Raw genomic sequence first — 12,216 nt, forward strand, 5'->3', positions numbered from 1 at the left:
ACTTGACAAATAGTGGCTGTCAATAATAGCTCCACTATGTTTAGTCCAGTATCTCTAACCATTGAGTTCCCTACAACCTAATTAACTCCTCAAGAGAAGTAGTTTTTACATAGGACTCTATACAGGAACTGGGAACAAAAGAACAGGCCAAATTGAGGGTCTCATCCTATTCCACCAACTACTTTGGAGGGCACATGGGGAGGGATGACGTATTTCATATATTGAAATAGACATATATTGAATTTGATGAAGAAGGGACTTCAGAGAATTCTGAAAACAGAGGTGCGTATTTCTCTAGGCTTTCCAAGGTGCCTTGGGCTCAAGGCATTTCTTTCCCACTGACCTAGAGAAAGTAGGAGAAAAGGTCAAGTTGAACATTGATTTTAAGGAGTGAGTAATTAGGGAGCAGTTCATCACTCTAATTAATATCATCTCAGAAAGTGGTGACATATCCAAATTTCCAGTGCCTTTCTGATGAGAAGCACTGATTTAATCAAAGGGAGGCACATTTACATCCCAAGGATATATGCCTACCGTTATAAATATTTTAGAATTCTTTAATGTAATAAGCAAACACAAAGAGTTCTATAAACTATGCCAATAGGTAAAGATTAGAAGGCACTTTAGGACCTAAAGGATGTTTTTGTCCTTTTTCAAATTCTATTTTATTTTTTCCAACTGAGAAAAAAGACCACAAATGCCACTGAAAAGCAAGTTCTGAAGAAACTTCTGGAAAAAAATATTCATCGCCTATGTCACTCTAGCTTAGAAGCTGATTAGGACTAGAAAACAATACAGAGTTCAACTGAATTAGGGAAATTCTATGTTTAGAAATCCTATATTTAGATTAAGGAAGAGTTTCTGTGCTGAAGTTCAAAGGCAAGTGAAAATAAATAAATAAATAAAAAGTAAAAATAGATATTTACCCAAAGGAAATGAGTAAAAAAAAAAACAAAGCAAAAACAAAAGCAAAATAAGTGAGTAGTAAGTTCAAGAGCATGCGAATGGACTCTACAGGATTGTCAGAAATGAATGGCAAGCATAACTCTGAGGAACACTGTAAAACACCTAAAGCGAGAAAAATAGCAAAGATTTTATATAACACTGTGTTTATTTTTGTTTGTTTTTGAAAATTCATGTTTTAAAAAATCATTTCCTAAGTAGTCTCTTTCTAAACTAGACCTTTGTCATCCTCCTTTATTAACACATTGACTGCCACGCTAGAAAAAATGTTTTCTTCCTTGGGGCCACTATGCTTTAGGTCAACGTAAGTCAAGAGATGTGTGAGTTATATATGCTTCACGAGGCTCTAGGCTCAAAACTAGTGTAAATTAAATACAACTCCCATGGCAATTAATGTGCTAATTTTCACATTCCAAGGTAGTCAAGATTTGATAAACAAAAGTGTTCACTATCTTGAATACATCCAAGGTTCACAAACCACTTTACATATGATCATATGATCATTACTTCACTTGAGTCTCTCAATAGGCCAGTGAGATAAGCAGAGAGGATTTTTATTCATAAACTGACAATTCTGCCACATAGACATGAATTCTTTCTAGAAATCACTTTCTTTAGAATTCCCCCCAGTGTCCAGCTGGCTCAATCACAGCTGCTGTTACTCAGCGGTCTTTATACACCTGAAGCACTTTGCTAGTATTTGAGAAAAATAAATAACCTGGCTGGGAATCACCACATACCTGCTCAAACTATAAAGTACCAAATAAACACCCCAGGCAGGGTCTAGACTGAGATTTCCATTATGAGATATCTAAGAAGTCTTCCGTTCCTCAGTATTTGATATTTTTCTTCCCTCTTTTACTCTGAAATGTCCATGCCTCACACAGAGCTGGTTTGGGGTGACTCTTCTACTTTTGGTCTCCCAAACTCTAGTCCTCCATGCCCTAACATTCTTGAGAAACACATTATTGAAGCAAGAAAAGGAATGCACAGATCTAGGGGTGGGGTTGTACTTGTCTCTTCCTCGGGTTCTATTCTAGTTCGAGGCCCCAGCTCAACTGCTGCAAATCTGAGTGTTCCTCCAGTTCATAAGGCCCCTTTCTTAAAAAAAATCCCATGGCACGCACAACACTCACAATCACACCCTTTCAAGCGAGATCACAGAAGTCTGGCTGCATGCCCTAGACTGAACTTTCCAGGTTGGTCATATCCTTCCAGCAATTCCCAAATGTCCCAACTTGCAATACAATGCAACTATACTATCTACAAGACAGTAGTTACAAAAATCTAACTACCCTGTTTCCCCGAAAATAAGACAGTGTCTTATTTTAAGGTGTGCTCCCAAAGAGGCGCTAGGTCTTATTTTCAGGGGACGTCTTATCTTTCCTGTAAGTAGGTCTTATTTTCGGAGGATGTCTTATTTTCGGGGAAACAGGGTAGTACTGTAGTCACAAAAACCCAGTTCTCTGTAATTTGTGTCTTAGAGAGTACTCTCTAGAGCTCTTTATCCATACCTTTCAAAATCACAGAAGCAGGTGCCTGTGAGAGATGCTGAAGTTGGATAAGACCCGGGTTTGATTTCCATCTGGGCCTCCAAACTCTGCAACTCTGGATCACTGACTTCACCTACCTATGTTTCACTTTCCTTAACTGGATATGGGTATTTGTGAAGGTTCCAGTAAGTGACAGGGCCCTAACTACTCCTGTGGTCAGCTTCAAGTTGTAGCTTATATCAAAGGAAAACAATAACATCAAAATTTTCTAATTGTACAATTTATAAGTTGGTTACTATTCCCCAGAATTTTCTTATATTTATTTACTACAAAAGGTAACAGAGACTACATTATGGATTGGTTGATGGTGGCAAAAAAACTTTACTTCATCACAGGTTCTTCCAGCAGTAGAAATAAGTCTGTAATCATTTGCTCTACGAATGCTAAGGAACAGTGAAGGCAGAAGCAAAGACACCAAAAGGACTGTGATGGTGATGGAGATGCATTTTGATTTCAACTGGACATGTAGGTTTGAGCCCTGCCTCTATCACTTATGTTATATCTCACCCTAAACAAATGACATTTGATTTTCTAAGTTTTTTCTTAATCGATAAAATAGGGATAATTATAGTATCTTTCAATTGATTCCAGAATTAAATGACAATGCATGCAAGGCACATAGCACAATTCTTGACATAAAAAAATGAACACTTAGGCATGAGCTATTATTATTAGGAACAACTTTGAATTCATTCATTCATTTAACTGCTAATTATTAGGTATCTGTGAGCCAGGCACTACACTGTACAGTGAAGATTCAAGGTCCCCTGTCTGATCTATTGATGTACATCTAAGGATGTACCCCAGTCCTCCAAACTGCCAGTTCCTGGCATTTAAAAGAAAGGGATAATGTGGAGACAGAGAGCAAATAATTCACATAGGTGATCTCAGAAGGAACAAATAAAGATCTGAGACTGAGTTACCCACAGGGAAAGGCCTAGCCAATTCCCCCCCCCCCACAGAAAATTCAATAAAAACAGGATAGTAAAAATGCTTTAATATTAGGAGAGTAAGCAAAAATAGGTGGAAGAGAAACAAACAACTCCCCCACCCCCAAACTCTACTCTGGCCCAAAAATGGTGGCAGAGGGTAGTGATGCCCAGGGAGGCAAAGCGTACAGAGCCAAGAAAGACTGCCCCCATCAGTCCTGAAATTATAGCAACACCTCAGCTACTGGGTGGGGCAGCCTTCCCAGAAAGGAATATAGAGGACATAGGAAATTTAATTCAAATTCCGTAATATTACCCATTAAAAATGTATTTGAACTGACAGTAGGAGAAACATGTTATATTTAGAATGTTAATCATATTTTCTATATGTGTATATCTGTGTCCATATTTTTATGTCTTTACATCTAGGAGGGACCTCTCAACCCTTACAGTATATACATAACCATAATCTTCTATAGGCATGGAGATAAACAAAAATACTTTATTGTAAAACAGAATTCTAGTTATTGTAAACACATGCACACAAAGCAAGAAAAGAACTGAAAAATGAATTCCTTATCCCAAAAGACCAACCCCCCTCTCCTGCCCTGCCCTTCCTTTTATCCCCCTGGTTTTTAACAATGAATACAAGATAGCCTGAAGAAATTCACAAACACTGACTACTCCTGTTACTGGCGCTGGAGACACAGCCCCAGCTTCCAGGCAGAGGCTGCTATGTAGCACCACGCCCCACGCACAGAAAGAAAGGATGGAAGCTGCATTGAAAATGAAGGATGTACCCCAGGGAAGATCATTCAAACAGAAACAAAAGAGAACCCATTACAAATCTGGCCCTGGGATTAGGGAACAACCACATTTACTGGGGCTTTGAAAGCAAGTTATGAATTTCTTTCTTTTTTGTTAAAGGTGGCTTAAATGATACCTAGAAGAATGGGCGTGGCCCTCAATGTCATGTCACAAGCTGAGTCCCTAAGAACAACCACTGCAGTCCAGGAGAAAAAAATATAGGTTCTCTTCCTATGCCAAACAGGAAAACTGACACATACATCCTGGATGTAAAGCAAGGGGCATATACTTGCAGCACACCTTCAGCATATACCTTCAGCACGTAACAGCCTAATCTCCTGAGTTAGGCAGCTAAGTATAAAATTGAGCTTTTGTCTCAATCAGTTTTTATTAAACAATACCTTTCACAGCTCTTTGCAAAGACAAAACAATCAGCACTGAGAGAGTGTGCATTGTAAAAGGCTCATGATATTTCTTCAATAATGGAAAGTAAATGGTATCATGTAGTGATAAAGGAGGACCGTTTTAAACCCAAAGCAAAAAGATCCCTGCCCTTCAACTCTTCTCCCTGGGGTGTGTTTCTTCCCTAGGAGAAGTTGGACAGCTGGGAGGGGCGGGGTGCATTTGTGTGGAGTGCAGCTCAGGTGCATGCATAAGGTATGATGCTGCAATGAAAATAAACCACTTGACAATGAAGTGGACTAGGGGCCAGAGAAGCTTATTCCTGCCTGTGGAGGGGAAGGTCCTGCATTTCAATTGCAAACCCACAGGGTGTTCCAAGCATAGCAGAACAAGTGCAAACAGACCCATGCCCACAACAAAACCTGGCTGACCCCTGCAAATTAACTACTGTAGCAGGTAAAACTGTGCTCAGGGGCGGCTGCAGACAGAGTCTCCCAGGGGCCAGCTGATCACTTCCTTTGTTCGCCTTGCAAAGATGGAGTAGCCACCCGTTCCCCCACGCACACACACACACCCCCATTCTGTTCACTACAGACAAAGCACAATTGCACAGTTTCGTGCTAAATTAACATGTCGGGGTTTTTTTGTTTGTTTGTTTTGTTTTCTTTAAATGCCCATCCAGGCCTGCCATATTTCCTTACTATTCGGTGGTTATCATCTCAGCGCACCACCAAAGAATCCCAGGCTGGGGCGCGGTATTTCACTCAGGAGAATGCCTTGCTTGTACGCTGGGGATTACCAGGCTTCGGTACCTGATAATGGCTCGTTCACTCTCCACCCCGCCCTGGGCGCATACCCAGCCCATCTGACACCCGCCGGCTGCTGTGGCTCTGTCTTGTACACAATGGGTTGGACACCGCTTGTACACAGCATGCGCCTTCGACGGCAAAGTAAAATCTGCCTTGAAAACTGAGGCTTTCTTGGGATCATGGGGAGAAATGACATGAAAAATATAAAATGCATAGAGGGCAAAAAGTTAATCACCGCAGCCACGTTTACTGTATAGTCCCAAATATAACATACTGAAACATGAATCGGGCTGAACGGAGGAGAGAAGGGGACATGGTGAGGACAGGTGGTCCAGACACCCCACCACCACGCGGCGCAGCGGGCAGAGCCCCTGGAGCTCTGAGAGGGGTGCGGTCGGGCTGCCAACTACTCCCGGGGAAAGGTGTCATTCTCCACACATCGCCCAGCAAAAAAGATCCTTAAACAAAAAGCACACCTCCACCCGGGCCAGCACACACCGACAGCCCAGGCGGACCTGGGGTCCAGGGAGAGCCGTGAGCTCTGCACTCTTACACAACTACTGGCGGTGGGAAAGAAGGATAAATAATCCAAAGTTCTCTGCTCCTCTGTTTGGGTTTTCTCTTCTTTGTTTTCTTTTCCCCAAGCCCCAGGGTCGCTCAGTCAGTGTGGCGCCCGCCGCGCCAGCTGGACTGACCGCTGCTCTCCACCACCCGGACCCCGGGTCCCTGTCCCTCCCCAGGGACCCGGCAAGGGAAGCCAGCGGGATCCAAGCCGCCCCCTCCCGCGGCGCAGCAGGCAGCGCGCGATCTAGGGAGGGACCCAGGCGGCGGCGCCCGGCGCCTGAACTCACCGTGATCCGCGGGATGTTCTTCTTGCCTTGGTAGGACATGGTGGCGACGGTGGCTGTAGCAGCTGTCTCCCTCCCTCCTTCTGCTCCTGCTCGCCCGCGCCTTCCTTAGCGCGCAGCGCCCCGAGATCAGGTGGAGTGAATGGTGCGCTGGCCGCGCCGCCGCCTCCTCTCGCCTCCGCCCCCTCCCCGGCTCCCGCGGCGGCTGCCAGAGACAATAGTAAATCTCCCTGGTCCCCCTTTCACCCCGAACCCCCCCGCCACACACACCCTCCTCGCTCGCGTTCACCACCGGGTTTTGTTTTTTTTTATTCTTTTGCGGTGCCAGCTGGGACCCCATAAGACAAGAATGGTTGATCTGCGACTCCTCCCTCTTCTCACTTATCCCTATTGATTTTCCTCTTTGCATCTGCCTCACCCACTTTTTCTTGTTCTTTTTTTTTTTTTCCTGACTCTCGAGTGCAGCCAAGCCAGCCTGCTCACCGCCACCAGGGGGCGCGAGGGACTTTTCGGGGCGGGCAGGCTGCAGCCCGAGCGCGGAGGCGCTAACGACGCCCCCACCCCCGCCCCGGCCTCTAAGCCAAACCCCCGCCGGCGCCGACGCCTCAGATCAGCCCCCGGTCCACTGCCCACCTTCACCTCCCAGGTTCAGAAAGTACATGGCCTCGGACTTCCCTGGCGGAACCCACTGTCCTCTGCCACAGCGCGGGCCGAAGGCGGCGGCTGCCGCCTTTGTTAGAGCTCAGGGCAGGGCGCCGCCTCCGCTGGTCGCCGGCTCCGTGAACAGCGGCGCGGGCCCTCGGGGAGGCGCGAACTGGGCAGACTCGGAGCAGCCCGGCCGGCCCATGGGGATCCCGAGACCATGAAAATACATATTAAAAATGTAAAGCAAAGATTCACTCTCGCAGGGCAGGGAGGAGCACGGTATCGGTCAACATCCACCATTCTCTGAATTTTTCAAATATATATATTTAAAGAAACTCCATTGCCTGATTCTCAGAATCGAAGAACGGGTATTAATGCTGCTCTGCGAGTGAAAAGTACAAAACACCTGTAGAGCCGGAAGGCAAAAGCCAGGCACGTTCCTGTTCGCAGCCATGGATTTTGAGCAATACTGCAACCGCTCCCTCGCCCGTGCACTGCTCACAATCATGAGTTTACCCTTAGGAAGAACTGACAAAGATTAGTATGTTACTGGAAGCAAAAACACAGTCTTTCAACCCTAGACTGTGGCGTCCTTTAGCTGTGGGGTCTGAGTGGTGTGGCTGAGGTGGGGGAAGCTTCCTCAGTGCTCCTGAATAAAATAATCTCAAACATACAATTTAGATAACAAAAATTGGCTTGTTATGCACAAATTATAAAACCCTTTTAAGATGAGTCTCCATGTACCACCCCACTTCCAAATCCTAATATCCTGCTCAATAGAAATTCTGTAGATGTCCAAGCTTGACTAGGTCTGTGTTAGGTATCTTGAATTCCCATTTCTATAAGGCAGGCCACTGATCATACGCTGGAGCGTCTTGTCATTAAATCGAAGGCTTATTTGCCTTAGAGAAGCTATATAAAGTATCCACAGAAACAGGGTACAGAATACTCCAGCTTGAGCTTTCCATAAACCTGAAATGAACCGGCCTGTTCACATAATCTGAGGACACCCCCTCCCTCTGCCCTTAAACACTCCCTGTCAAAGTGAGTTAATCCAAGCTTCTGGTTATTCTTGGGTAGCTGGACTGAATGCAGTCTTTACAAGAAGAGTCCACAGCAGTCTCCACTTTATTTCTGTGATACACTGGAAAGGAGAATGAATGCCAAGCAAAGGTCACCTCCCTATACTTTTTTCCAAAACACAGGGGAAAAGAAAGACTGGGCCAAAGGCACGCCCTAAACATTTTGCTTTGTTCTTACAGCTTAAGTACTGAGACCACTAGCCAAGAGTTGTGAAATTACAAAGCATTCTGGGGACTGGCATGCAAATGAGGATTATATTTAGAACAGCGTAAAAGAAGAATTAACTACATACTATGGAACTCTGCAGAGCTCTCTGTCTTTCTCAGAGATTTTACTGCCCCAAACTTGCTGGAAGGGATCTTGCCAATTTTTCCTTAAAAACCCAAAAGTACACAGAGGGTACAGAGTATTCTGCATCTGAGTCATCTCTGCTACTGTCATTATAATCCAGAACACTTTTTACTAAATAGATTTATACCATTATTTTTGATCACTTGATGATTTTGTGGGGGTGTATATATGTATTGCTTCAAATTACAAGACTTGGTTAAACTTGTTGAGGTCAGGTTTGCATGCGAGAGGCCATGCTGAATGGGAATTGTGACGTGCTCCTCCAGATCAGACTGCTGTGAGAAGCCACCAACAGAAACACATAATAAGCAGCTCATCCAGTCAAGCTGTTTCCATCATCAGAAATGTACAAAAACCACTATTGTCTCCTTCTTTTGTCCTCTTCAATCATCTTTTACTTTCTTAAATCAAAATAACACATCTAAGATGAATCTGAAGGAAAAAGCCTTCCTTGTCTTATTCCAAGAATAAGAAGACAGCCATCAACACAGGATGCCTCTGTGTCTGGCCAAGAGAAAGGAATGGAACCAGCATGGGTGTTTTCCACAGTAAAATGGCTCTAAATGGTTTTCCTTGGATACACAGCAGTACTTGGTTTTAAGTATCTCAGGAAACTATGAAAGAGAGAGAGGAAGACAGAGTCAGAGACTTGATTTACAGTCCCAAAGAAACTTAATTTTGGCCACCAAACTTGCCGTATCCCCAGACTTCCATACCTCAATCAATGCTGTGCTCAGGCCAAAGGTTTGCACCATTCCTGACTTCTTTCTTTCAATCACGCTCCCACACTCCATATCCAATCTTTCAGCAAATGTTTTGGTTCTGTCTTTAAATATTTCCAGACTATGGTCTCTCCTCACCATTTGCAAAGTTTCTCCCTGTGTACAGCCACCACCAGATATCACCTGAAGCACCGCAATAACCTCCAAACTGGGCTCTCTTCACCATCTCTCATTCATTCCTTCTCATTTTTCACACAATATGTACCTTGTACTTACTACATGCCATTATTTTTCTAGGTGCTGGTATTATAGAAATGAAGAATAATAATAATGATAATGTCCCAAATCTCATAGAGTTTGCTTTATATCTTTATTCAAGAGTACCGTCAGTGACTTGCTAGCTCCCTTGCCTGCTTTATTTATCTTCATAATATTTTTATTACATGAAATATTAATTTATTATTAGATATTATCCTTCTTCCCCTGACTAGAATGTGTGCTCCTTAAAGGCAGGTTCTGTAACTGTTTTGTTCACTGAGTGTCTGAAATAAAGCCTTGTGCATGCAGTTGCTTAATAATCCCTAGGTGAGTCAAAGTAAGAACTTAAAAAAATTGTATCTGAAATAAGATTAGTAGGTGCAAAAAGAACTTTTCAGTAACTAAAGGGCACGTAGTTAGAATCTATATTTTTAAAATATCTATCTTTGTTTCTCTATGGCTTCTTAGAGTTTTCTGACTTTAGATTTCAGAGCACGTGAATTTAACAGCCGCATCCCAGAGGGCGTGGGATCAGGGACTGCCCCCACTAATGTTGTTCTGTTTTGTTTTTTGTATCTTTGTTTAAGCAGGACAACAGAATATACAAAAACAAAATTGGGGTTTGGTCAGTTTCTGATTCCCCCTTCCATTGGATATAAGATGGTGAGGAATCACTTTGTTAGTAAGACACAATCTGAAAATTCCAAGGCAACATATGGGCCAAAGAATAGATCAGTAGAATAGATTTGTACCTGAGTACAGAGTGAAAGGAGATGTCATCAAAGCTTATGCGGAAGAGCAAAAGCTTCGTGTTAATTTAATGAATTTTATTAAAAATGCTGATAATAATTGATATGGAGTTCCAAGGGAGAATTATGGTCTTGAAGCCATCAGAAGATCCTGATGGTGTTCTGTTTCAGGATGTGGATGTGGGAGTGAAGGGAATCTCAGCCCACATTCCAGCTCACTCAACCTCCTATTTCTATGCCCTTCAGCAAATTACTTTGACTTTCTAAGCCTTGGTTTCCTCATCTCTACAATGAGGGTCTTATCTACTCACAGTGTTTTTATGATGATTTATTAATTCATTCATGTAATGTTTATCGAGTACCCATGATGAGTACCTACACGCTAGGAATACACATATTTGTGCAAACCAGATAAAATCCATGGCGTTATAAAGCTTACATTTTGGGGAAAGAGATGAATCAAGAATAAAAAATTAAAATATGCAGTATTTAAAATGGTGGTAAGTACTTTGGAAATAAATAAAACAGGGAAAAAGAGGTAAGAGTTACTCAAATGCATTGAGTATGAGGTGGAATTTTGTAGACAGAGGTCACAGAAGACCAGTGAGATGATGTAACTTGAACCAAATAACAGCAGAAATAATGAGAAATTGTCAGATACCGAATATCTTTTTTTTTTTTTTTTTTTTTTGTAGAGACAGAGTCTCACTGTACCGCCCTCCGGTAGAGTGCCGTGGCGTCACACGGCTCACAGCAACCTCTAACTCTTGGGCTTACGCGATTCTCTTGCCTCAGCCTCCCGAGCAGCTGGGACTACAGGCGCCCGCCACAACGCCCGGCTATTTTTTGGTTGCAGTTTGGCCGAGGCTAGGTTTGAACCCGCCACCCTCGGCATATGGGGCTGGCGCCCTACTCACTGAGCCACAGGCGCCGCCCAGATACCGAATATCTTTTAATGTACAGCCAACAGTATTTGCTGATGGGTTTGACTGGAGGGGAAGAAAAAGAAGAATCAAGGATTGCACATTTTTTTCACTTGAGCCACTCAATGAACTTCAAGGCACATAAATGAGATGGGGAAAATTTTGGAATGGGATTGTCAGGAACGCTCAGGAATGTGTTTGTGGACATTCCTATTAAACATCCAAGTGAAACGTTCAGCTGGCCAGTGGATATTCCCAATTGGAAATCTTTAGTGAAGATCTGGATCAGAAATTTGATAGTTGTCAGCTTATAGGTGTTATTATTATAAGCAGCAATGAAGGTGAAATTGCTGAAATGACCAAGGTGAAATGTCCAAGGAAGTAGACAGGAGGTCTCAGGTAAATAGGCATCCTGGGGAGACGAGCAAACAGGAAAAAAAGCAGGAGAGTGGGCAATGAAGGAACACTGTGGAAGGACAGTATTCCAAAGGTCAAGAAGCAAAATGAATTCAAGGAAGATAATGTGCTTTGTAAGCAAAAGTCAAGGAAGGTGAAAACTGAGAATTAATGAGTGGATGAAAAACACTGTCATGGTCCAAATTAATACATGCCACACAAGAGAATTCAGGTTTAAGGGAGGAACCACAGGGAGGGGACAGAGGACGTATGCTCCCACCTAATGATCACAATGTAAGGGTATATGGCACATCTGGATGAGGTACACAACTACAACAGGAACTTCACCTACAACCTAATTGTTTGCACTCTCATATTAATCTGAAATTTGAAAAAACATGAAATAAAACAAAACAAACAACAGAAGACCTTGACCACAGCACCTATAAAATGTGTATCTTAATACCCACATCAAACTGCTTTGTTTTATTGGTGAGGGTGTATTAAATTATTCAAACGTTTACTTAGTACCTACTCTGTATGAAATTACGGGGGTAAAAACTATAGTGTTTTCAAGAAAAAATCCAAGTGGAAATTGAAGACATCTAATGTCGACAGCTCTTCCAAAGAATCTGATTGCAAATAGGGACAGAGAAATAAAGTAGCAGCCAGCAGAGAAGGAGGAATCTAATTTAAGAGCATGGTTGTATGTCAATGGGGCTGATTCAATAAGGAAAAGAAACTTTAAGAGGCAGGAAAGAAATGGGACAATTGCTCT

The 12,216-nt window shown here is 43.0% G+C and overlaps 1 protein-coding gene across 3 annotated transcripts in view; it reads right to left on the reverse strand.

The window, feature by feature from the left end:
* The window catches only part of DPYSL3 (dihydropyrimidinase like 3), a 122,972-nt gene that overhangs the window by 55,254 nt on the left and 55,502 nt on the right, over positions 1 to 12,216 (reverse strand). The window contains exons 1-2 of one of the 3 annotated variants that reach the window (XM_053566326.1): positions 6,945 to 7,033; positions 6,315 to 6,516 (exon numbers count right to left, since the gene is read on the reverse strand). The exons of 1 other annotated variant lie outside the window; for it this stretch is intronic. In XM_053566326.1, the coding sequence (XP_053422301.1) occupies positions 6,315 to 6,353 (39 nt within the window). In that variant the 5' untranslated portion in view covers positions 6,354 to 6,516; positions 6,945 to 7,033. Of the gene's footprint in view, positions 1 to 6,314; positions 6,721 to 6,944; positions 7,034 to 12,216 lie in introns of those variants that run through there. One more of the 3 variants, XM_053566324.1, reaches the window with a different exon arrangement.

This window comes from Nycticebus coucang, chromosome 17 (genome assembly GCF_027406575.1).
Source record: "Nycticebus coucang isolate mNycCou1 chromosome 17, mNycCou1.pri, whole genome shotgun sequence".
Lineage (NCBI taxonomy): Eukaryota > Metazoa > Chordata > Mammalia > Primates > Lorisidae > Nycticebus > Nycticebus coucang.